Source organism: Hirundo rustica, chromosome 16 (assembly GCF_015227805.2).
Source record: "Hirundo rustica isolate bHirRus1 chromosome 16, bHirRus1.pri.v3, whole genome shotgun sequence".
Lineage (NCBI taxonomy): Eukaryota > Metazoa > Chordata > Aves > Passeriformes > Hirundinidae > Hirundo > Hirundo rustica.
This window is the reverse complement of record NC_053465.1, coordinates 745688-771319: the sequence shown is the minus strand read 5'-3', so window position 1 is coordinate 771319 and position 25632 is coordinate 745688. Positions and strand designations below refer to the sequence as shown.

Below are 25632 nucleotides of genomic sequence, written 5' to 3'. Positions count from 1 at the left end.
ATTATTTAAACAGATATAAATACCTTCAGTACATCTTATCTTTCAATCTACCCTGCCTTCCAGCCCCCACAAACTGAACTCTCATTGGAAACTTCGTAAGAAAGAAAGAAAGAAAGAAAGAAAGAAAGAAAGAAAGAAAGAAAGAAAGAAAGAAAGAAAGAAAGAAAGAAAGAAAGAAAGAAAGAAAGAAAGAAAGAAAGAAAGAAAGAAAAAGAAATGTATCTGAGGACATCTCCAGTCCTGCAGCAGTTCCACCTTGGGCAGCGCTCGGCTCTGGCTGGGATCGCTGCTTGGGAGTTTGGGTGACATTGTGTGGCCTCCAGCACAAGAAGAAAATAGGATCTAACGATGAGGATAGGTTTCGTAATGATACAAATAGTAGAATAAACAGCCACAGGAGGCTGGAGTAATCATGGTCACGAGGGACAGCCAAGACAAGATCTAACGTCTATCCTGCCTGCAAGAACTTGAGTCATGCTGGTGCAGGAGAGAGCTCACCCAAAAAATCTATTTTAGGGGCTTGTAAAAAACAACTGAACTGCAGTGTACAAATGAAAAAGCAAATGGGGGAGATCTGTGTGGGGCTAACGGTGCCCTGCGCACGGCTGCACGGCACTGGGGCCAGCAGGGAGTGTGCAGTGAATGTCAGGGATGGACCTGCAGGAGGCTCTGATCATGAGAGTCAGAAAAAGCAGAGCAGCTCCTTCAGTAGAAAACATGTTTTGCTTAAAGAGGCACTAGAAATAAGCAACGAATTTGGGATTTGCCCTGCAGCCCACGGCTGCTTGTGTGGAACGTACAGGAGCAAATTCAAGGCCACTGTCTTTGTACTGAAACCCCCTTTAGTGCTCAGCTGTCAGAGCACAGGCAGTAAAGGAGTTTCTTTCCTCGGGCACTGGGAATCTGGATCTAAAAACTTCACACTTAAATTTGGCCTAACAGGAAAATGGAAAATGCTGACTAAGACGTGATCTTTTGCCCAACTCCCTCCACAGAAGCAGCCTGAGACTGTTCATTCCTCCCAGACCTTCCAGCAGGGAATAACCCAGCCGGGAGCTCCGGCTGTGCCAGCAGCAGCCAGAGCTTGGATCACCCCAAAACAAAGTCCTGGCCTGCTACAAACCTCCCCCTCCTCCTCTGCCATGCCCCAGTTGTCTGTCTCTTGCCCCCAGCAAACGCCTCTCCGCAGAGGATCCGCCTGCAGGTTTTAGGAGCGAAGGGAAGGGGGTGGTTCAGGAGCCTCTCACCTGCTTGGGTCTCATGGGAGCTTCCTGAGCAACGCCCGAAATTACCGAGATCCAACAGAAATGCTACTTTCTCATGTTTATTCCTGTAAACTACAAACATAAGAAATGCTGAATCATAGAGAATAGAAACTCTGTAAAGAAAAAAAAAAAAAAAAACACCACCAAAACAAACAAACAAAACCTCATTTCAGGCTTCCTCCCTCACTTTTTCTTCCTCCCTCCCACTTCAGGCTCGGCGTTATTTGCCAAGGATTGGTCATGGTTTGGATAGCACATCTTGCTCTACACGTTCAAAACAGCATGAAGTGCAGAAAAAAACCCAACACAAACACCTCCTCCCCAAACAACACCCAAGCAGCAGCTAAAGCAGGTGATTAGAGGAAATAAAACGAGGCAACAAGAACTGGCTAAAGCTTCCAGTTCTGCTCTTTGCTGAGTTTCTTTTGGGGGTTTTGGGTTTGGTTTTTGTTACTGGGTTTGTTTGTGGGGTTTTTTTGTTTGTTTGTTTTTTCTTTTTTCTTTTTTTCCTTTCACTCAGAGAAAGCTAAAAGACCAACAAAAATCCCTATCCATAATCACAGCATCGAGCCAGAATCAGCTGGAATTTCAGCCCTGTGTTTAACCTAACTTTAAACATGCCTTCAAAATAAAACAAGCTACTTTTTTTTTAACCTAGTCATAAAGTTTATTAAAATTGTTCATTAATGCTTCAAATGTAGCAAGAATGCATAGATCCCAAAATATACATATGTATTTTCTTATAGAAATAGATTATTCTTTATAATAAAAAAAACTGTAGGAACATCTTTAACAGATTACTCAATCCATGACTGACAGTTACACGAGATTGCATCATGTACACAGCATTCCCAGCCATGCTTAAAGGATTGCATCACTTTGCCCTCGCTCTCCTCTCGCTCTTTTAAATAAACCCAGCGCCCAGCAGAGCCCGCCCGGGCCGGGGCCGGGGTCCCTCCGCGCCCCCTCCGCGCCCCTCCGCGGCCCCGGCTCCGCGCAGCCCCGCGCGGCGGCGGAGCCTTCCGCCAACATGTCGGTAAAGAAAAAAAAAAAAAAAAAAATCCAACAACAACAACAACAGCACGAATTGAAACCGAACCCGCCCGCCCGCCGAGGGCTCTCTCCCGCCTCGGCCCGGCCCCGGGATCGCGGAGCGGGGCCGGGAGCCGGCGGCTCCGCTCTCCCCTCGGCCCGCCCGCCCGCCCGGGGGTCAGCAGCGCGGCGAGGAGGCGAGCAGCGGCTCGGGCAGCTGTTTGAACAAGTTCCTGAGGGTGCTCAGCTCCCGGGAGAGCTGCTCCACCTTCTTCTGCAGCCGCTCGTTCTCGGCCGTCAGTTCCAAGACTTTGTGCTGCGTCTCCAGGTTGCGCATTTTGGCTTTGTCGCGGCTCTTGCGCACCGCGATGTTGTTCCTCTCCCGGCGCAGCTTGTACTCGTCGCTGTGCTTGTCCACGCACTTCTTGGGCTTGTTCTTGCCCGCCGGGGCGGCGGAGTAGCCCCCGCCGGCGGCGGCGGCGGACTTGGAGGACTCGGAGGGGTTGGGGGTGCCGGGGGGGCTGGAGGAGGATGATGTGGACAGGTTCCCGCTGCTGCCGCTCGGCACCGACTGGTAACCCAGGTAGGAGCGCACGGTGCTGCCGTAGGGCGAGGACATGCCCCCCGGTCCCGGCCCCGCGCCCCCTTCTTCCTTCCGGGGCCCTTTGCAAGAGTCCAGGGTCTCGAAGACCGGCTCCACTTTGGTCTCCACGATCTGGGGAGGGAAGCAGCCCGGCAGCCCCCCCGGCTTGTGGCTCTGGCTGGCGCAGGGGTGGCCGTGCCGGGCGAGGCTGACGTAGGTGTAGTCGGGCTTCTTGCTGCCGCCGCTGCCTTTATAGTCCTCGGCGAAGAGATCGGAAAGGAAATCTTGGCCGGCGCCGCTGCTGCACGGAGGCTCAAAGTTGCCCCCTGCTGCTGCCGCGGGAGGCGGCGGCTGCGACGCCAGAGGCTCCAGGTACGGGCTGAAGTCGATGGCCCGCTCGTGGTCCCCGACGGTGAGCTCGGTCATGGAGCGGCCCCCGGCCGCCCGCGGGTGCACCTTGTTGAAAGCAGCCAGACAGTCCGCCTCGTAATAGAAATTAGCCACTTCCATGGATTTAAAGGCAGGCGGCTGGATGGGGAGGCATGCTGCGTCCCAGGCCACCAGGCGTTGCATGAAAGCAAAGGGGGATGCGGGGAGGAGGAAACGACGCAGGGGGCCCCCCCCGGCAGAGGGTCAAGCTGCCGCCGTCGGGGTGGGGGGCTCCAGACCCTGCCGCGGTGTCTGGCCCGGGCGCGGCCCCGCGGCGCTGCCCAGCCGGGCTGGATCAGTCCCTGCGGCGCGCCGGGGCTTCACCGCTCCGGCAGCTGCGGCGGGGGCTGGCGCGTCTCCTCCCGACCATCTGGTTCTGGGTCCCGTGTCCTAAAGTCTCTGACTTAGGAAAGTTCCTTCGCTCAGTTATTTATAGGGGCGGTGGATCCCATAGCAACAGGCGCGTCACCGCCTGGCCGCCTGCCACTCGGCACGCTCGGCGCTGCCGGTCCCGGCCCCGGAGGAGGCTCCCGGGGCGGGTGCGCGGCCGTGCCCGCCGGGCCGCCCACAACAAACCCGGGCAGGGCCGGGCCGGAGCGGGGGGCCGGGCTGCGGGCCCGCAGGTGCGGGAGCCGGGGCCCGCAACGGCCGGGGCCCGCGGGGAGGCGGCGGGCAGCGCTCGGGCCCGGGGCCGCGGGGACGCGAGAGCGCCGGGCAATGCTGCCGCGGCTGCCCCGGGCCCGCCCGGGCTCTGCCGGGGCACCGCAGCGAGAGGCAGCGCCCGGGGCAGGCAGCGCCGCTCGGGGCTGGGCACGGATCGCTCCGGGTCCCGTCTCTCCCCAGGGGAAATCGGGGCGGGAGAGATTTTTCCGAGTTCTTTGGCAAAGCGGGGGGAAAGCTGCGAACCAAAGACGGGTCCCGTTACTCTCCGTCCCGGGCTGGCTTTGGTGAATCCCGGCGGCCAGCAGAAGCGTCCCCAGGGACGTGCCCAGAGCCCATTTCCAGCCGCGGGCGCAGGGCCGAGCCACGGGCGCTGCCCCGGCCTCCCCCGGCCGGAGCAGCGCGGCCTCCCCAGCGCTTCCAGCGCCCCTGGGAGCCCTAAAGCTCCTCTCGGCACATCTGCTTTGCGTGAAATGGTGCGACTGTGCGGGCACACACGGGATGGGGAATGGGCGCCGGGGCCGAAGGAAACGGAATGGGGATCAGAGCAGAGTGAGATTCGTGCATCAGAACGCGGAATCCGAAAGTTTTTAGATTTGCGGGACAAGTTTGGGAAGGAAGACTGAATCCTGATGTCCGTTTTAATTAAAGACACCCACCTTGGGAATCAAACTTATATTTTCACTCTCTTACTCCCACATTTACCTGTCTACAAGCCGATGATTCATGCCCAGAATAAAGGACATTAATTTAAAACAAAACATATAATTAAAGGAAGTAGGAGTGTCCTCCCTCAGTAAAGAAGACCTAGCACTGCAGGGAAAATGACACTGCCTCTTAGAATAATGTGAAGCAATCCTGCGGTGTGGGAAATATTGTAACGTTAAGCCAGAGGAACAGGTATTGCATTATATGATTCAAACAGTCAACTGTTCTTAATGTTCAAACCTCAGAACTCTGAAAAGAGGAAGAATTCGAGAATCAGTCAGTGGATCATCAGACTTTTTCTTAGGTTTTTTTTTTTAAATATTATTTTTCTTTACATGTTTTAATGGGATTTTTTGTTTATTTGTTTGTTTCCATAACAAAAGCTCCCTATCAGGTTTTCAGGCTTCAAATATTTCTAGTTCCATCTTTATCTACCAAGTTAATCTTCGGTGAATGCACCAGAGATTAAATTGGAGCTGGGCCTGACCAGAGAGCTGGGTCTGGAGATTGTAGTTGGAGCCCATACCTTCATAAATACAACTATCTGTATTGGGTGCAAATACTGGCAAGTTGCAGTGAGCCAGGGCTTGTTCTTCTGGCTGTTTACTCCCTCACGCTGTGCCTTTATCCTGCATTCTGATCTGGCAGTTACATCCAGCGGCTGCCCTAACTGGCCCTTCCAACCGAACCCTTAAAAATCAGCCTCGTGTGTTTCCTCCCTCCGAACCGTCCCAGGGCCCTGGGAGCTCTCCTGGCTGGTGACCTGCTACAGGCACAGCTGCTCTGCCTCGGCATTGCCCCAGCAGATCCCCAGCTTTGCCACGCTCCCTGGCTAAAGTCAAACGCTAAAGCTGCTTGGTAAAATTCCTGAACAGATTTTCAAGATGTTTCTGGATATCCGAGTCTGCTCTCTTCAAATTTCTGCCCTATTCTCTACTGCTCTGCAGCAGAAAGTCGTATTCCTGCCTGGGGTTAACCTTCCCTAGCAAAATAAAATGTCTGTGCAACTGTCATGTGAACCAGATTCTATCAGGGCTGGCATGGCCCACACCTGCTCTCCCGGCCAGTGCTGAGTAATGCCGCAGTCACCCCGATCACGTCAGCTGGGGTGGTAATTCAGGTTGGATGCAGGGCTCGTCCCCTCCTTCCCTTCTCTCCCCCTCACCTCCCTGCTCTACCTGGACCTCTTTCAACTTCCTCCAGCTCACCTCAAATCCCAACATCCACTCTCACGGAGCCAACGTCCGTTCTCAGCTTCTCATGGGAACCTTGTTGGCGGGACTAACCACTTATCCAAAACCCCAGCATTCGGCGAGCAGGTTTTGGGCTAACTCTGGTCTCTTTTAAGTTATTTCTGCACTTGTCACAACAAATGCGTGGCCAGAAGTGGGGGTTTTGAAATGGGAGCAGGTGCAGGACGAGGCTCACACCACAGGATTGCGCCGAGGTCTGGGCACACAGAGCTCTGTCCCTGCGAGTGCCTGCCTTGGCCCTGCCAGATGCGCAGAGGCTGCTAATAATTGTCCTGGAAAAACTCCTCAGGGGTGCTTTAGGCAGGGACATGCAGACATTCCTGCAAAAGGGACCCGGGCACTGGCAGCAGCCCTTCTTCAGCTCATCTCCCAGCAGAGCAATTTTCATTAGAAAAGCAGCACTTCTGTGAAAAGCACCTTCCTTCTAGTGATTTCATGATTTCTTTTCTTCAGAATTATTCAGCTGAGGGAGGAGACAGCAAAAGTCCCAAATTACTTAGTAAGAACATAACATTTTTGGGAAAAAATTCTGATGCAATAGCATCCAGATTCTTCTACATTTGTGTGTGGAACAATCCAGACATGGGGAGGGGAACAGGAGGAGACCTGTGTGGTGAAAATGTGGAGGGAAGGACCTCATCCTCACTGCTCATCTCTGTCATGAATTAAACTCCTCTCTCTTTGTACAGTAGAGGCCTCAGCTTCGCAGCTCTGGGCTCAGGCCTACAGCAGAGCATTGCAGAGGAATTTTCTTCCTGGAAGTTGTCTTCTTTTCCAGGATTTCTTGCAAGCTTTCCAGTTCACGCACTCCAGGTCTACAGCAGCTGTCTCTGGAATGGCACCAGCTTTGGGGGGATGCTGTTAGTTTAGTGGTGATGGCTCAAACAATGAAGTGTTTATCAGAAGGTCTCTGGACCGAGGGTCATACCCTAGAAAGATCCTGGCTGACATTTCTGATGTTTCTTGCTCGGTTTTGTCCCATTTGTGATTTCCCTGGCAGCAGCTCTTAGCAGGTCGGTAAGATCAGAGTGCATCACGCCGGAGCTGCTGGCCCACCCCCAGAGCTGCGGTGTGGAGCAGCAGAGGGGCAGAGCAGGGGGAAGACAGCGATGCCAACAGCTGACAGCTGCAGCAGAGCCTGAGATGCTGTGGGAGCTGTGTTGGAGGTGAGCTGGAGGAGAACACCAGGGATCCCAGAGCAGTGTCCCTGCAAGCCAGCAGAGGTGGTGTGGGAAGGTCTCCAGGGGGTAGGAGGGGACCTTGCCTAAAAGATTGACTTAAGTAGAGCAATGTTGCAATAAAGGCTGTAAAATAGAGAAGTAACATTGAAATTTATTTCTGAGCACATTGAGTGCTTTCTTTCCCTTCTCCCTAGCCCCGGGTCTCTCTTTATTCAGCCACACACCATGTACCAACAACAACTCACCAGCTGTACCTGGCAGGGCACAGGTTTGAAACTCTTGCTCTCCACTTGCTGTTCCCTGCCGTAAAACAACAGCCCTTACGAAATGTCAGACAGGGACAATGTCTCAACTCAGAGAGAGGTCGATTCTCCTTGTGTCTGCCCCAACTCCTAGGCCAGGCTGGAGGCTTTGCTCCATTTTAGCACAAAGGGGATTGCCACACGCTTTCCCCGTCCTGCCCCGCAGCTGGCTGCCGTGCCGGTGGTCCCGGGGGCAGGGAGCTCCCCGGGCGGTCTCAGGCTGTGTCTCCTGGCCTCCATCGCTGCTTTTGTTACAGACTGGAGTCCTCCCCCCAGGGCGCTCCCTCACCCCGTTCCCGTGTGACACGGTGATGGGCTGTGGCATGGTTTTTGTTGGTCTTCTGCTGATTCTGTGCTCACCTCTGACCCAGCAGGCTTGGCCTTTGCAGCGCTGCGTTGCTCAATCCCCCTTTATCTCCTCGCTGCTCTTTGCCCTACCGGGCTGGCGGAGACGACACCTGGAGACTGACACCGGTGGGACAACAGCTGCCAAACACCCTCCCGGGCCAGACGGAAAAATTTCCAGAGCGAATTTGAGGTCAGAGCACCCTCTCTGTGGCTCTGAGAAACAAAGGAGGAAGAGTCAGCGCACACAAAGGCCCATGGAAGGGAACGGTGACAAAGAATAAGCCACAATCTCCATCCTGCCAGGCAGAGAAAGTCCCTGCTGGAGCGGTCTGGATGGAAGGATGTGGGCTGACAATCTGAGCAGGGACTGAGAGGTGACTTTGTATTGTACGAGTAGCCAATTTCCTTGTCCTCTAAAAGTTGCTGTCCACTAATTGTCAAAGGTTCTCTGTAGTTTCCTGACATTTCCTGCATAATTGCAGCCTCCTGCCTTGATGAATTTGTTACAGGTCATGTATTTATGACCTCTAGTGTATCCAAGATTTTAAAAGATCCATCAGGGGAAGATGAATTCTGTCCTTCCAGGGTACCCTGCAAAGTGCCAGGCTCCTAGTAACAGAACCTGGGAATTCATTTGGGAAATTTCTAAAAGAGGAGAACACTTCCGAGGTCCTGAGGCTGTGGGACAGATAGCTTGAACTGCATGGGGTGTACGGCCAGGGCAACATAAAACGAGGGGAATCTGAGGGTGTGACAGGAGAATGGGCTTAGAAGAAATAGAAAAATTTTCTTTATTAAAAGCATTAAAGGTCTGTGCTCTAGACTGTACAAATACTTGTTTTCCATCTGCTCTCCTCCTGTGTCGAGCACCGCAGGGAAAGCGGGGCTGCCAGGGAATCGGTTCCGACTTGTTGTTTGTGAATCCAGCCCCGGGGCTGGTCTGTGTCACCTGGCTGTGTGGACGGGCTGCCAGCTGGGGGCAACCACGGAGCCGTGTCCTCCACATGCCGCGCTCCTCGGTCCCTGCCATCTCCCCACCTCTGCGTTCACGGCTTTGGACGGGAGCCGGGGGAGTGGCAGTTCCAGCTCTGCCACCCACTGACACTTTCCCATGCCAGAGAGAGTCCGGCGAGGAACCGCAGCCTCTTCCTGCTGCCCCCGTGCCCCGAGCGGGGGCTGCGCTCCCCCGGGGGGTGCGACAGGAGCCGGGACGGGGCCAGGTGGCACCAGTAGCACCAGTGGCACCAGTGGCACCAGTGCCGGCTCCCTCCTCTCCCTTGCTGGGTCGGGGGAGGAATTCAGCGTGGAACGCGCTAAGCAACGCTCTTCGGGGATGGCTCCGGGCAAACGGGCTCCGCACCCAGGGGACGTTTCCCCGGGTCCCGTCCGGGTCCCTCCGGTCCCGGACCCCATCCCGATGGCGATCCCGATCCCGATCGCGATCGCGATCCCGATCCCGATCCCGATCCCGGTCCCGATCCCGGTCCCGATCCCGATCCCGATCCCGATCCCGATCCCGGTCCCCGCCGCGCGCCCGGCCCGGCAGCAGGCTTGGAGCGCCCCCCAGCGGGCGGGGCCGTGCCGGGCCGGGCCGTGCTGGTGCCCGTCTTGTGCCGTGCCGGTGCCCCTCTTGTGCCGTGCTGGTGCCCGTCTTGTGCCGTGCCGTGCCGGGCGTTACCGGGGCCATGCCGTGCCGTGCCCGTGCCGCCGGTCTGGCCGTGCCACTTTACAGACAGGTGCGGCTCTGGTGCCGCCGAACCTGAGCCATTTTCCAGGGAAGTTTGATAGCCAGCTCACGCACAGGCAAACTTTGGCTGCAGCGCGCGGGGGTTTGTTCCTCCTTACAGCCCTTCGGCCTTGATAAACCAAGATCACCAACACACCCTGGAGGTGACTTGGGAACCGCTCCCGGGAACGTGCCTCCACCAGAACCGGTCACATCTTCCTCTAAATTACACATTCGTACCGGGCACGTGCGGCCGCCTGTCGCAGACCCACGGGGAGCGTCCCGGCAGCCCCGGATAACAGCGGCAGTGCGAGCAGCGAGCTGTTGTCATTTTTCCTTTCCAGCACCGGGAGCACCGCGGTGCCTTCGCGGGCCAGGGGCGCGGGCTGGGTCACCAGAGGCACCGGCAGCGCCTCCACTGTCGCCGTTGCGGCGGGGCGAGGGAACAGCGCCCCGCGCCGGCAGGGGGCGCGCGAGGCACCGGGCGGAGTGGGCGGTGCGAACTGGAACACCCGGGACCGCCCGGCCCCGCCCCGGCCCCGCTTCCGCTCACACCCCGGACCGCGCCCGCCGCCGCACCCTGCCCGGCCCGGGACCGCCCCGGCCCCGCTTCCGCTCCCATCCGGGACCGCGCCCGCCGCCGCACCCTGCCCTGCCCTGCCCTGCCCGGCGCTGCCCGCCCGGCCCCGCCCCGGCCCCGCCCCGGCCCCGCCCCGGCCCCGCCCCTGCCCTCGCAGCGCCGCCGGCCGTGCCGCCGCGCCATTGGTTGCTGCTCTCGAGGTGGCGCTGCCCATTGGTCCGGATGTCGCGCGGCGGCGCCGGCCATTGGCGGGAGGCGGCGCGGGCGGGGCCCGGCTGGCCCGCCCCCCCCGCCGCAGCGCGGCCCGTTCCCGTCGCTGCCGGGCGGGTCCGCGGGCCCTGCGCGCCCATCCCCGGCCGGACATGGCCGAGAGCGGCCCCGGGGCGGCCGCGCCGCGGGACGAGGCCGCGGAGGAGCCCGAGGGCGGCGGGCGGCGCTGGGGCGCTCAGCACGCCGGGGCCCGCGAGCTGGCCGAGCTCTACTCGCCAGGTGAGGCGGCGCGGACGGGCGGGGCCCTCGGGCCGGGTGCTCGCGGTGGCTCTCCCGGGACCCGTTCCCCTCGAGCCCGGTTCTCCCGTGGCCGGCTCCCCTCGGGCCCGGTTGTCCCCGGCCCGGCTCCCGCGCGGCTCCGGGGCCCCGGAAGAGCGGGAAGGGAAGGGGCCGTGCGGGCGGCCCGGGGCTGCCGGCCCTCGGCCCGGCCCGGGCAGCGCGGGGCTCCGAGCGGGGCTGCGGCACGGGCCGGGCTCCGGGAGCGTTTGCAGCCAGAAACTGCCCAGAATGGGCCTTCTGCTCCCTAAAGCCGGCAGGCAAAAAGCGAACCTTTCCCCCTAGACGCGGGTGGGCAGATGTGGTCGCAGCACAAGGTAACAGCAGCGGCTTTGCCTTCGGAACGTCGGTGAGCTACCCTGAGATCTCCGGGCCTGGCACCTCAGAAAGGGCCAGAGGGATGCCTGAGATCCTGTTCCTCGCTCTTCCTGAAGCTCGGAACTCTTCAAACAAGCTTCACTTTGTCATTTAAGTGCTCAGTAAATGACTGTTTGACTGTGCTGTGGAAATGATTGCAAACTCCTTCTAAAAAAAAAACACCAAACCACATTTGTTTTTAGTTCACAGTGTGAGCAGTGCTGGGTACTGCTGCCATTCCTAGTCAATCCATTCTTTAGTGAAGAATTAGGGAAGGGAAGATGTGTTTTCAGTATCTTGTGGTTTTCCAGCAGATCAGCTGAGCCCAGCTTGCACATCCAAGGCAATTCCTGCACAAGTAGGTGCCCTGACTCGCACAGAGCCATGTGATGATAAGAAATCCAAGGCCTTTGTTGGTCTGTGTGACTGGGGCAAGTCTGCCTGTTTCAGTTTCTTTTCACCTCCCGCTGGCCTTGAGGAGGTCCTGTGTGACACCTTGCAACTGGGACTGATTCCTGAGCTTTATACTAAAACAGTCACTGACTTTACCACTGCCCTGGCTCATAGGGAAAAGATTTTCCTCCCCGAAGAGCTTGCTGCCCTTCTCTCTGGCTGTAGCACATGTACAGTGATATGTCAGAGAGCTGAGGGTGTATTAGATATGCAGGTTTCTTCTGGCATTACATAAATAATTTACATAAGCAGTGCCAGAATATGTATTATGGTGGAAGGGTATCATGTTCAAATTCTGAATTCATAAGAACGGGGATTACGCTGAATTGTGCAGGGTGAACACGACTGGAATATTTCCCTGATTTCTTTAAGCACGTACTTCGTAGCTTTGACACTTCCTTCTCACAGGACACACTTTGGGATTTGAGTGCCCTTTAAACACAAGTTATCAGCGCTGACTCAGTTCCTTGACTGATTTGCATTCCCAGTGCCGAACTGAGGCTGCATTTTTGAACCTGGATGTCTCAGCAGCCATCCTGGATCCCTGTGTTCAGAGGTGTTTGCACACACTGAACTCAGGAGAACAGCCATCCTCCTTTCCAGCACTCAGCTAATTGTTCCATGAGGATCTACCCACTTAGCTCCTCTAATCAGGGTGTGGTTTTCTTATGCAGGAAGCAAGTGTTAATTAACTCTTACTTTCATTACTCCAGGGATCTCTTTATAGAATCACCCACGTTGTGACCTGATGCTGCTGTCAAATATGGCTGGTCTTGTGTCTTAATTTAATTTTACTATTCTCTCCTCTGCTGCTGCAGAGGGTGGTAATTTATATACCTGTGGCCTTTCTAAAACCGACCTGTCAAAGGCTTTGTTCACACTTTCAAATATTGCCTTGTAGGCACATTGGAGATAAGATTGACCTCCATTTATGTTCCCACTTTCCCTGCTCATTGCGTGGTACAGCTGAGAAGGAGGACTTGATTTAGCATTTAGGAGGAGAAATTTGATCAGGCATTAGGTCAGCAGAGAGGAGGAGTAGGACAGAAGCTGAACACGTGCCAGGCCTGAGTGTGCCTCTGCTCCTGGGAGAGCACGTGCAGCTCTCTGGAGCCCTCCCTGAGCCTTCCCTGTGCTCTGCTTTGCCAGGGGGAGTGGGGAAGGGGCTGTGGGATAACTGCTCCTGGACAAGAGGAGGCTGTGCTGGCTGACCCCTAAAACAGGCAGGGACTGGCCTGGCAGCTCCTGAGGGTGTTAAGAGCTGCCTGCAGCCCCGGCCCGTCTGGTGGCCGTTCAGATTTTCCTGGCCTTGGGTATTAAAGGCCTCTTTCTGTGCCCTGATCCTGCAGGTCTCACCCTGAGTGCTCCCTGTGCTCTGCCTCAGTGGCTGGTGGAGATCCAGCAGTGAAGAACAGGGAGCAGCTTTCTGTGCTAATCTGATACTCCAAGTGTCCCTGTACTCTGATGTGCCTGTTCCCTTTTTATAGGCAGTAAATGTTTTTTTTATAGAGGTACAAAGTGGTACAGCAAGGTGCAGGAGAGAATCTGTGCCAGTTCTTTCTCTTTTCTTGTTCTGTCCCTTGACATCTCGGAGTGGCTGAGAGTTCCCAGCCTTTGCCTGGGAGCAGGAAGGCACAGACAAGACAGCAGTTCAGGGAGAAGCTTCAGGGGAATACTTGTGACGTTAGAAGAGCCATTCCAGGGCCACCAAAATACTGAATGGTGAGAACAGTGCTTTTTCCTGTGAGTACAACAGATTTATTTAAAATCTCAGAGCTTGTAAATATTACAGACCACAAGGTGATTTGAATTTGTGCAAGGCCAGAAATTTGTTCCCAGATTCAGCCCTTCCAGCAGCACTGAATATTGGATGAAATGTAAATTAAGAAAAGATGCGACGTGGAGGAACTTTAAGCCAGCAATCTGAGGGAGAGGAAAACTAGGACAGTGTGAGATGATGTCTGACTTGGCCCTGTTAATTGGACAAGGGCAGAAGGAAGAGGTTAGTAGTGGCTAGGGGAAGAGCAATGTCATTTAATAAAATGTGTGCACCTCTCATGGATTAAGTTTCTGTTTCGGTTCCCTGTCAGACAAATGGAGCAAGTCATGCAGGCAGCAGAATGATCTCTGTTATTTCAGGCTTCAAAATATCCTCTCAGATAAAAGTAAAACATGCTTTATCCCTTTTTGTTTTCCAACAGGAAAGAGAATACAAGAATGGATCTCTGTCATCTTATGCTTCTCTCTGATCTGCTTCAATTTTTACAATCTCCTCTTCTACTTGCGACTGGAACACACGCCCTCGGTTCTCGTTGGGATATGTAAGTAGGAACTGTTTGCTGCCCTGCTCACAGCAAGACTGTGGTGATGTGGGAAGCAAACGTGGGATCCTTTAGGCTTCACTTGCTATTGGAAAGGGAGAGGGACATTTGTGTCTGAGCCTCTGAAACTGAGACCATCTGCAAAATGTGTTACTGCTTTGTCTTTACATTTCAGTGGCTTCTCAGTATCTCAGAGGGGAGGTTTGGATGTAGCTGTGTAAGTTTGGTGTTCTTGGGTAGTCACTGCAAGTGTAAGGACTACTGAGAAGGAAAAGAGCTGTCAAAATGGTCAGAGTTGGAAACAAAATACAATTTTGTTGGCTGACAAAAATATTCATGAGAATTTCAGAAAGCAAAAGCTCAAGGGAAATGTTATAGAAGGTGCTTCAGGCATCAAACTGGCTTCATTTCTGGGGACTGCTGTTTGAACACAAGAATTTTGGACAATTGTGCTTTCGTGTCAGGATGTGATGTTTGGCCTTTATCCTGAATGATGACTTCTTCCAGGAGTATAAGAAAAGTTGATTCCACCCCTTCTGTGGAGGAGAGTAAGAACCAGTGAAGGATTCTGATAGAATGTTCAGCTCCTGTGCTTTAGAAAAGAACAGCTTCCCTATAAATTGTGTGTGGGGTGTGTTTTACAAGAGAATGGGTCTTGTTCATAATCTTGTGCATTGCTAATGAGTTCGAAGAAAACAAAGAAAACCCGAACACTGCACCAGCTTCAAGCAGTAGTACATAAGAGAAGCTCTGAATTTCTGCCAGAGCTGGGACGTGGTGATTCCTGAGGTCTGTGTAGAGGTTATTCTCCTTGTTGGGGCTGGAGGTGCAGGGTCCCCCCCCGTGAGTCACACCAGCTCTCTTGGCCTAATTCAGTGTTCCCTGCTCTCAGCTGAAGAGGTGGAGGTGTTGGGAGGCATGGAGAGAACGTGGCATGGGAGCTGCTCCTTAGGGAGGAGGGCAAACCCAGACAAGAGAATCAGCAATGATGGTTAACCTGTGGTGCAATCTGTCTGCAGCTGGCTTTCATCTCAGCGTTAATATTGATAAAAGCTGGAGTCCTCTGATATCCTGGTTACCAGTTGGACTGATAAAGCAGCCAATTCACTGATAGTGTTATTTAAGCAGTAGTGAATGATTAAAGTAGCAGAATCTGGATTCTGAGTAAATAAAGTGGTGTGGAAATAACTGATAGTGTATACAAAAATGAGTGCCATAAAATAGTAAGTGCTTCAGGCTATCTTGTTTTGCTACCTTCAGTACATTATTTCTCCAGGTGAAGTGTGAACGATGTCTATAGTTCAGACAGTGATTATTAGGTTTTATTGCATATTGTGAAAGTCTTATCCATAAAATCCATATCCATCCTGATTCCTAAATATGTGAGCAGTTCCATGGGCTCAGGATTTTCTGTTGGGAGTCCTGAGTCACCCACAGGATGAGGTGTGTTCCATTGCCGGCTTGCCTCAGGCTCGGTTTGGAATATTGACCTTTGAGCTGAAGTCACAAAATAAACATTCTGCTAATAAAGGCAGAGCTGTAGATCAAGTTCCTGACGGGTCTTTGGGAATCTGAAAGGGGTCCCTGTTCCAGTGGGCTGTTCACTGCATGGGAACCCTCTGTGTGCTCCTATATAAATACCTATTTTCTTTTAGGAAGTGAAGCAGTTTGAACATTCTGCATCATTTCACTGAGCCTAAACCCTGTGTCTGTAATTAAAGGCTGTGTCACCGCTTCTTCCGTTGTGCCTTTAAAGGCACACGAGTAACACTGTAAATACCTTAACCCAGGATCCTTGGAGAATCTCCTGTCTGGAGACAGGAAGGATCTGTGTCTCCGTGGCTGTGCTCAGGCAGTGCTCCTCAGCTGTGGGCCGTGGCAGTGTGGGGGATCCCTGGAGAATCTCTCTGGAGACAGGAAGGATCTGTGTCTCCGTGGCTGTGCTCAGGCAGTGCTCCTCAGCTGTGTGCCGTGGCAGTGTGGGGGATCCCTGGAGAATCTCTCTGGAGACAGGAAGGATCTGTGTCTCCGTGGCTGTGCTCAGGCAGTGTTCCTCAGCTGTGTTAGCCCTCGCTGTGTGCCGTGGCAGTGGGGGAGGCAGGTGCCAGCTGTGCTGAGTCACTCAGAGCCTGCAGGGGAGCGCAGCACTGAGGGGTCACCTCCATGGCCTTGGTTCAGAGCAGCCCTTGGGCTGTGTCACATCCTGCTGACTACAGATGAGCTTGCTGGACAGGAAGAGCCACGGGATTCTCCAGGATGGTTTAGCAAAGATGAGACACTTTTCTTCCCCTCCTCACCATGAAAAAGGAAAAGAGTGGGCAGAGGGCGGATTTCTGTTGTGCTTTGTGCTAACTCCATGCCCTGTTCTGGGTATCCTCAGCTGCTGTGCAGCCGTGGAACTGTTCCTCTTTCTGCGGGCTGTGTTGTGCAGGTCTGAATCTGGTGTTTGATTTGCGTGCACACAAGCCCCAATTAACTCAGGCAGCCCGGGCTGGGGCTGTGAGCAGGGTTGACACCCCCGTTTTTCCCACTGCAGCAGGACAACATCCCAGCAGTGCCACAGAACCAGAGCGGCCTCTGCCACTGTAATTGAAGGTTGCTAGTGCCAGGGACGGAGCTGGCAAAGGGATTGTTGTGTGGTAAGCAGAAAAGGCTCACCAAGATGTGTAATATCAGGCTTGAAAGCCCTCATACCTCAGGTGAGCTTGTGGTGTCCAGCATGTTCAATATACATGAGCTGAGTATATAGTTCATGTATTAATAACTTCTAGATAAAATGTTTGGCAAGATACAGCATGAGTCTTTGTTTTCATTTTCCTCTCCTATTTTTGTATTGGGTTTTAAACCCCTTCTTTCCAAGTTGCTTGACTTGTTTCAGACATTTGCTGTCTGCAGCCACATTTGTTCATGACAGGGACTGTCCATTGCATTTTTACAAAAAAAAAGAAAAGTTCACTATGTGTTGTAACTTGTTTATATTCCTAAGAACTGCCCTACATAGGGCAGATATCTTTAGGAACATCTTGTGACATGATACAAGTTACAAATAATTACTGCTCTCTTGAAAGATGGGCAACTGATTTTTTTAACCCATTTGAGATACATGTTTCACTATTGCAGAGGTTGTGGGTTGGCCGGAGAGAGCAAGCAGGAAGAAATCACTTAGTGCAGTTCCAGAATAGAAACTCTATTTCAAGGCCCAGAACCACTTTGTTTCAAGCTCCAGCAGCTCTGCAGGGCTGCCCTTGGCCAGCTGCATTGCAGAGCCAGACCCTGAGTGTGTAACACGCAAAAGCTGTGGCACACGTTGGAGGAGAAACACTCCAGAGAGGTCAGTGCTGACTGAAGCGAGTGCTGGGCGCGTGGGTCAGGGGTCCACACCCTGCTGCCTCACAGCTCCAAGGTTGTCACTTTGTCTTGGATTTATTAGGTGCACTAGAATGAGTTTCCACTTGAATTTTTGCTTTAAAAGGTTCTTGAAATTACTCCAGAAACCTCAGCTAGCGAAGGAAATTGATCCTTTACCTCAGTGCTGGTCCAAGTGAGTCGGTTCTTTGTCACCTGCTGTCTCACGCCCTGAAGTAACGTTCAGTTACTTGGTAGCTGTGAGTAACTTTGTGTTTCCATCTCTTAAAGAGAGAAACTCGGCAAGTTGTGGCTAAAGAGAGGGAGCTTTGATTCTGTTACCCTTTGCAGAGATACCTTTGTGTTGCAGCAGCAGGGGGTGCGTGGGGTCTGTGTGGATCCCTTGGGCGGGACCCCGCTGGGTTCCCCTGCTGGGGCACCAGGAGGAGGAGGAGGGTGTTGCTCTGGGAAGAGAAGTGACCTGGTACAATTCCTGCTGGCTTGCACTCAGCAGGTGATGCTGGCACCGTTGTCTGTTCGTTGTGTCACTGGGGCTGGGGATGGAATGCTGGCGTGCTGGCAGCTGTGTGGGGCAGGGTGTGCCAAGGCTCCTGCCCTGGCACTGCAGGGACGCTGGTGGCACGGCCCCATCCCTGTCCCCACGGCGTGCACAGGGGACAAAGGCAGCTCTGTCTGCCTGCCCAGTTGTCAGGGGCTCTCTTAAAGTTACAGCAGAGTTTGGCTGGAGGATTACGTTTATCAGGTGGTGATTCTGAGCCAAGCCGGGCTTTTGTAGATGAGTGTTTGCTTTAAGATCTGCTGCTGTTCAGCCCTGAGGGGGACAGGAGCCCGATTCCTTGGGGCCCTCCTCTCCTGCAGTGCCCGAGCTGCCCTGGCTGTTCCCCCGAGGCTGGCTGGGCTGTGCCCTGCCCGGGAGGCAGCGCTGGAGGACAGGGAGCAGCCCCAAGGAGAGGAGTCTGCCCCGTGAGTGACGTGCCAGGGGAGCTGCTGTGACAGCCCGGGCTGCTCCTGTGCCCGGAGTACACTGCAGACAGCACTTGTAAACCCTGGTTACAGTGTGATAGAGCTGCTCAACACTGTGATTTGCTGTCCCAGCCCTGCTTGTGGGCACTCCCAGGTCCAGTTCTGACTTGAAAGCGTCTCAGCTTTATTAGCCAAAATTATGAACTCTACTTTTTTTTTTTTTTTTTTTTTTTTTTTGCTTTCAAGGTGCTACAGTTTATAGTTATTGAATATCCAGGTATTATCTTAGCCCTAATGTCAAACTTCTGCCTTCTACTGAAAGTCACTGAATGGGGACTGCAGGTGACAAAGGCATTTTATTTTCGTAAGCATATGAGTGACAAACAACTGGTACTTTGGCATATTGATATTTAGACAAAAAGATCTTTTTCTGTGTGAAGTTAGCCAAGCCGACCCTTTAGTGCTGTTCAACCAGTTCATACAGTCACTGATTAAACATGACTGTACTTCTCAGAGATGTTACACAATAGCATCAAGTTATTTAATAACATCTTATCCTGGTTCCTTCCTCTCCAGAGACTCTAACTGAATTTTTGCAGTAAATATGAAACTTTGTATACTTTCATGTAAGAATTCCAGATTACAATTTGATCATTCTATCTGTGCAAAGCCAATCTTATGGCTCATAAAATTTTGGTGAAGTACAACTGTTAATGGTAATATGCCCAGCACTTCTGTCTCTCAAAGCTCTTGTGGTGCCTCCTCCTTCCGTGGGCCCTGGGAGCAGCCTGGCCATGGGTTTGAGAGTCACCCACAAGAGCAGAGGCTGCAGGTTCTCTCAGTTTGGCTGAAGCAGTGGGCAAGGGCCTTTCCTGGGTCACAAACCCTACACATTCCCTGGTTTCTGAGCAGGACACAAGCAGGACAGCTGCCCTGTGTCCGTGGTGTGTTTGGGGCAGTTGCTTGCCCAGCCCCATGTCCTGCTCTGGGGAGAGAGTTCGAGGGCCCCTCTGTGCCTGGGAAGTGCCCACACAGAGCATCACAAGTGTGGGGAAATGGGACAGAGCAGCATTTCCAGCAAATGTGTGTGGCAGCCGAGTGTTCATTTGGATACTGGTTGGAGTCCATTTGTGCACCTTGGGCTGCCTTCATGCTGGGCTGCCTTCCTTCCTCCTTATTCTGCAGTCCACTTGCAGACAAAAAACTCCCAGTGTTCTGAGCAACTCCTGCAGCTCGTGTCCTTCTGCCCTCCTCCTCTGTGCTCTGAGCATCCCCTCCTCCTCAGGGATAGCCCCTGGCTGGGCTGATCCCCACCCCTCTCCCAGGGAGCTGGGGGAAAGCTGATGTGTGTGGTGCAGGACTTCCCTAATGCTGCACCGAGCTGGCTTCTGGTGAGTGTTGAATCCACTGTTGGGTCCCCCACCCCGTGAGCTGGGCTTATCTTGCTTTTTCTGCCTCTGTGGTTAACACTTCACCCACGTTGAGGGCTGTCAAACTCCTCTCGCCCTCCCGGCCTTGATGACAGAGCATCGAGATCTTTCCGCACCTCTGAGCAGCAGCTGGTCTCCTGTGCCTCCCCGGCAAGTTCAGTGGAGGCAGCTGGGTGTGTGAGGGTGCTGAGCCCGGTTCCTCAGTGGGATGTGCCCTCTGAGCCCGGGGACAGGACACACAGCGGGTGTCACCTTGCTGCTTGTGGGGAGCCTCAGCACAGCTCTTGCTCTTCGGCTGTAACTCATCCTCCACAAGAGGAGCGAGCACACCCTGCTGCAGTACAGCTGGAGCAAGATCGCTGGTACTTAGCTTTGTTCCCAATTGCTTTGGTATCATGCGCTGCTCCAGGCACCCTCCATTCTTCCTTTACCAGCACGAGGAACATCCATTGAACTGTCAGTATTTTGCCTCAATTTGTGCTGCTGTTCCTGCAGTTATCTCGCTGGGAAGATGCAGCAGCTGGAGGCGAGGCAGGCTAATGGGGGCATTACCTCAGTGAGAATGGCATTTGAGTTGTTGCAAAGAGAAGTGTTGTTTGGATACCTTCCCCCAAGCAGGCTGCTTGCCCTTTCGGCTGCTAGGAGCAGATCTAAACGCTATTGTGTCCCACCCGCTCTTGCTGTAGCCTGCATGTGTGGTCTGAAACAACAACAAACGGACAGAATTTACTGCTTATGAAATGAGCTGTCCTCTGTAATAAGGGGGTAGATAAAGAATGAAGTGTCTCCTGCTGCATTTAAGAGTTCGGGCCAACTGGATAACGGATTCAGCAATGGGGGCTGATTTATAATGTGAAAAGAGTTTTTTTTATTTCTTCTCCCTTTTTGAGAATGAAAGGTGAGGGGAAGGACTGCAGAGGTGAGCGGTCAGCCAAGCAATAGGTACCCAGTAGGGGAGGTATTTCTGTTCTGTAGAAGACAGGCTAAACACAAATAAGATTTAATGAAGATTGTTACTGTCCAAATGGTGTCTTGCTAACCTCTTTTTCCTGATTGCCTGACCGTGTGTTTATTCAGGCTGGGTAGATCTCATGTGGTTGTAAATATCCAAGTTAGAGGCAGATGAACAAATAAACTTGTAAAAGGAGAAATGTGAAAATGCAGTGTTTGTCTGATTCTCTCTGTCTCGTTCAAGTTGCAGGAGTTATTACGGCCGACTTCCTCTCAGGATTGTTCCACTGGGGAGCAGATACCTGGGGATCTGTGGAGCTCCCCATCGTTGGAAAGGTTTGACATTGTCATTCTTAACTTGAGAAAGTTCTGAAGTCCTTTGTGCAGCAGTGCCAGCGCTCCCAGCTGGGCTGGGCTCTGTGCCACCCCCAGAGCCGGGGCAGGGCCGTGTTCCACCTGGCCTGGGGCACACGTGTAAGGTGGCACTGCTCCATTTTGTCACCTGCCTTGAGGCTGGCAGTGTTGCAGTCCCAGTGTTTGCAGAGCTCTGTGGGAGCAGCCTGTGGCACCACAAGTGTTGGAACGTGGCTGGGCACTGTGGATGTTCAGAAGGTTGGGAACATAGATTTGGAGAGGTGTCCCTGCAGCTGCACTCCTAAAAATGTGTGAAACACGAAGCTGCTCCAGGAAAAACTTCCCAGTTCCCTCTTCTGTGGGCCCCTGTTGTAACACAGTAATATTAGGCTGGTGATGACTGAAGATTTAATTTGAGATGCATTCTACACCTGCAGCTACAAATGCCAGTTGCTTAGGGGAAGGTGCGCTGGCTTCTGTAGTAAGCAACAATCTGTTTTCTTAATTAAATTTCTTAATAGCTTCCATTAATTACTCCTCACAGTGCAATATTAGAAGGATAATTATTTTTAAAAAATAAATAAAGTGGGCTACTCCTTGTCATTATCCAGACTTAACACGAACTACAAGAGCAGAATTCAAACTGTTGAGTTTGGCTTGGTTTTGTTTACCTTCAACAGATTTGGTAGTCTCGAACCCCTGTGTCTCTGGGCCACAGTTAAATTAATTTTAAAGAACCCCACTGCTAGAGATTCTGCACTAAATAACCACGAGCTGAGGCTGCGTAGGACACCTTTGCACAGACTGGACATGCTGGAAGTGTTAAAGGCAAATCAGTAATTGGTTTGACTGTCCCACACAGAAAAACAATTGCTCTGTGTGTTCAGATGTGATTTCTGCTCCTAGAGGTGACTTCTGTACGGTCTGCTTGTCTCCCACTGCTTTGCACAGTCACTTAATTTGCATTTAATCTGTTAGTGCTGGCATCTGTAGCCCATAAATATGGTAGGCTGAATTCTAATTTTTTTAGTGGCTTTTTTTTCCCCTTGGTTGATTCTGCTTAGCAAGTGAATTTCAAGGCTTATTTTGCCCGTGGAATTGGGGTGCTGACGCTTTGTTTTTAAGATTACCCAGTAAAGGTCCTCAGTGACAATTCAGAAGAAGAAAACTGAAAAGCAAAGAAAAGCTGGATTTGGGTGTGGGAACTGAATTGCTTTGCAAATGTAAATCAAATTATCTGAAGTGTTGTCATGACAAATTTTGAATCCTGCATAGTGCTTTGTGCTATGGAATTCTCTTCAACTCCCTCAGCAGATTTGGGTGTATGAAAGGGGGTTTGGGTTTGTTGGGTTATTTTTTTGTAATATTTTTCTTTTCCAATACCATTATTCAGTGTGGTATTGTGTTTATCCATTTATTTCCCCAGGCTTTCATCAGACCCTTTAGGGAACACCATATTGACCCCACAGCAATCACCAGACACGATTTCATAGAGACCAATGGAGACAACTGCTTCATGACCCTGGTCCCCTTGGCAAACATGGCGTACAAATTTGTTTCTTTTTCCCCAGGTAAGCTGTCACTTCTGACTGCTGGGGATTTAGTGTTCTTGTTGCTATTGAATGAACATTTGTCTGTGTGAAGTTTGGAGAAATCCATGGATGTGATATGACAGGAAACTGCTGTTGGAAGCATGGTGCTCCTGGCAGGAAGGAGGGAAACTTTCTTTCCTTTGAGGTGTGGTGGCAGAAGGTGGCACAGTGAGGTTCTCTGGTTCAGCAGAGAATCTGGTGCTGGAGAGTTGTGCAAGAAAGATTAGAAGTTATGCTAAAAAACTCTTTTTATAAGAGGGACCAAGCTGAGAACATTTGGGGACTCATTGTTCCAAAGTATGTAACACAAAACAATGATTCATCTCTGTGCACAAGTACTTTATGTGCAAACCAGAAGTCAAGAACTAAAGAATCAAACTAATTTTACCGTAAACTCAGTTTGACTTTCTGTTCATGGTGTGTTGACAGACTCTGGCACTTCCCAGCCTGTCTTGTGACATTTGGGAATTGCTTATGGCTCGCTGGCTCTTGTGACACTTGTGCCAAAGCAGCTTTGGCGAGCCCTTTGTCAGTTCCTGCAGCGGCAGGCAGCTCTGGCTGGGCAGGACGCTGTCCTGCAGGAATGTGCCTTTCCCGAGCTGGTGCTCCCAGCTGCCCGTGGTGTTTTGCAGAGGCGCTGTGTGAGACCTGTCCCTGGGAGTGTTACGTCTTTGCCCTCATCATCTTCATAACCATGACGAACCAGATCCACAAGTGGTCCCACACCTACTTTGGCCTTCCACGCTGGGTCGTGTTCCTCCAGGACTGGCACATCATCCTGCCCCGGAAGCACCACAGGATCCACCACGTGTCCCCACACGAGACCTACTTCTGCATCACCACGGGTACTGCCCCGCTGCAGGGCCACGCCGCCCCGCACACCCCTGCGGGGCCCTGCAGCCAGCTCCTGGGAAAATGCACTTGGGTTTTGCATGAAAAGCGTGGGGAGGGCTGGTGATGAGCTGCAGGGAGCTCGGAGCCTGAGGGAGCAGTGGGTGGTGCTGAGATCCGATTGCGTGGGGCCTTGGTGAGCTCAGGCCGCTACTGGGGCTTGTTCACTAAAGCTGCTGTTCCTTCAAAAGAGCAGGATGTCTGCAGCTGGTCTGGAATGCTCATTTCTAAAAGCCAGGCTCCTGGATTTTCAACATCCACTCATCCTGTCTCAGAGGAGTGGACAGCTTTGCAGAAAGCTTTAGCTTCCTTTTATATCTGTACAGGTGGGAACGCTCAGTCACCAGTGTTGCACGATCCTAAATAAGTTATCAAGTTAATTAGACAGCTGGAAATAAATCACTCTGGTTCTTTATTGTGTCATTTGCTTTGACAAACGGTTCATGTGGGTTTCGAAACCTCTGCCAAGAAAAAAGCTAATTCTCATTAGCAGAATGTCATGTAGAAACATGGTACAATTAAGAAGCCTGACTTGACAGATGGTGGCAAAAATCTTGCCACCCAAGAAGCTATTTTTACATCCTACTATGTCCTGAGAGTTTAATCCTGGCCATTATTAGCAGTATTGGGCTGGTTGCTTTTTTTCTTGTTAAAAAAACGTTGAACTTTGGATGCTATGACAAAGTAATCCTCTTTTTCCTTTGCAATCCCTTAGGTTGGCTGAATTATCCGTTAGAGAAGATAAGATTTTGGAGATGCTTGGAGAACATCATCCAAGGACTTACTGGGGAGAAGCCGAGAGCAGATGACATGAAATGGGCTCAGAAAATCAAATAACTTTTGCCAGCCTTCTGCAATCCTTAACTTGTTGCCAATGTTGTTTTTAAAAGAAAAAAAAAAATAATAAAGCCATCAGCCAAATTCAAGACCTGCAAAGAAATAACAGACTCTAAAGCACAAACTAAAAAGTGCTAACAAACACAGACTGCAATGAAAAGAACTAATTCTTAAAACAATACTTGAAATGAAGATGATTACTCTCACTGAGCACCTTTTTGTGTAGCCATGTCTGCTTACACCCTAGAACTTGCTTCGTCGCTGTATCCGTGAGGTACCGGGCACGCCAGAGGCAGCACGGGCACTCCAGGGGGACGTGGGGGCGTAGGAAACGTGTGTTGTATCAACATTACTGAACACTTCCAAAACAGCTCGTTGCCTAAGACCTACAGGGAGAGCGGTGACAGGTTTGTCACTTGGTGTTGGAGTGCAGGGGCGCTGCATGAGAGCAGTGCGGGGAGCAGTGGAAGCCTATAAAATCATGTTCAATGCACTCAGTGATCCATGGACGTGCAGCTCTGGCTTCGCGATCATGTTCAACCCGGTTGGTGTCCTGTGGAACAGACTTGGAGAATCCCGCTCCTCCGGGGGGCCACCAATCCTCAAGTGTCTTCAGTTTCCCTTAAATCAGAATTCTTCTACTCTCCACGTGGAATTGAGCAGTTTCTGCATAAGCCTTCAGCTCCAGGAGCCTCTGGAGGAGAGGGAGGGCACCCTACAAACACGTGTGTCTGTTCGTGTGGAGTGCTCACTGCTGAGTCTTCTATTAAGTGTTTCCTACCCTGACAATAAATGTTTGAAATAGTTCTAGCGTTGGGCACACTGCAAATAGCTGTATTCAAGAGCTCAAGGTATCAAACTCGTAATGTTAGAAGGGAAATGTCGATGACTGGTGTTTTGTTCTTTTTATTTTTTTTAAGGTGCTTGCTTATTTCTGTAAATAATATAAAGCCTTAATCTCTTCTGGTGTAATGGAATAATATTTTAATGTGATGTTTGAATGTATATAATATATTTATAACAAAGCAGTTGGATAATACTAATCACGTTCAAGTCTTGTTGGTGTTTTTCATTGCTGCACTGGCAGCACTTAGTGCGAGAGCTGCATCAGTGCCTGCGCAACGCCTGGGACACCTGGCAGCCTGGCACAGCTTGTTTGGGTTGGAGTGATCACCTCCCAGCCTTTTAGGAGCCTGGCACTATGTTATACCAGACTTCTACACCTTTCAGGACGTGTAAGTAATTCATTCTGCTCTGGATGCAGAGGCATAACCCCAACTGAATTGGGGTGAAGAAGTTGCTCCAAAAACATCCAACAGGCACTTTTATCAAGTTAATGTGATTTGGATCTTGTTTAATTCTTGCCTGAGTGAAAGCTTACTGATGATCAGATGTAAGGCATGTTCCATCCTCTAGCTGCAAATTGTGTTAAATTCAGACTGCCTCTTCCTGAAGAGCAGGGTAAGATGGTTCTGAGTCATTGGTTTAGACTGACCTTGATCTC

At 52.0% G+C, this 25632-nt stretch overlaps 2 protein-coding genes across 2 annotated transcripts; one reads left to right on the top strand and one right to left on the bottom strand.

Moving 5' to 3' along the window:
* Nucleotides 1-1907: 1907 nt before the first annotated feature.
* CEBPB (CCAAT enhancer binding protein beta) lies at nucleotides 1908-3704 on the bottom strand. Its single transcript, XM_040080378.1, has one exon. The coding sequence runs from the start codon at nucleotides 3451-3453 to the stop codon at nucleotides 2476-2478; it is 978 nt and encodes a 325-aa protein (XP_039936312.1). The 5' UTR covers nucleotides 3454-3704; the 3' UTR covers nucleotides 1908-2475.
* A 6626-nt stretch (nucleotides 3705-10330) lies between these two features.
* On the top strand, nucleotides 10331-25175 carry PEDS1 (plasmanylethanolamine desaturase 1). The gene is made up of 6 exons (XM_040079727.1): nucleotides 10331-10556; nucleotides 13625-13744; nucleotides 20699-20790; nucleotides 22235-22379; nucleotides 23033-23245; nucleotides 24007-25175. The coding sequence occupies exons 1-6, from the start codon at nucleotides 10430-10432 to the stop codon at nucleotides 24126-24128; spliced, it is 819 nt and encodes a 272-aa protein (XP_039935661.1). The 5' UTR covers nucleotides 10331-10429; the 3' UTR covers nucleotides 24129-25175.
* Nucleotides 25176-25632: the final 457 nt, after the last annotated feature.

Excerpts from the sequence above, each read along its gene's own strand:
- CEBPB (XM_040080378.1), bottom strand. The coding sequence starts at position 3,453 with ATGCAACGCCTGGTGGCCTGGGACGCAGCATGCCTCCCCATCCAGCCG.
- PEDS1 (XM_040079727.1), top strand. The coding sequence starts at position 10,430 with ATGGCCGAGAGCGGCCCCGGGGCGGCCGCGCCGCGGGACGAGGCCGCG. Across the intron at positions 10,557-13,624 it reads GGCCGAGCTCTACTCGCCAG|GAAAGAGAATACAAGAATGG; the intron begins GTGAGGCGGCGC and ends GTTTTCCAACAG. Across the intron at positions 20,791-22,234 it reads AGCTCCCCATCGTTGGAAAG|GCTTTCATCAGACCCTTTAG; the intron begins GTTTGACATTGT and ends TTATTTCCCCAG.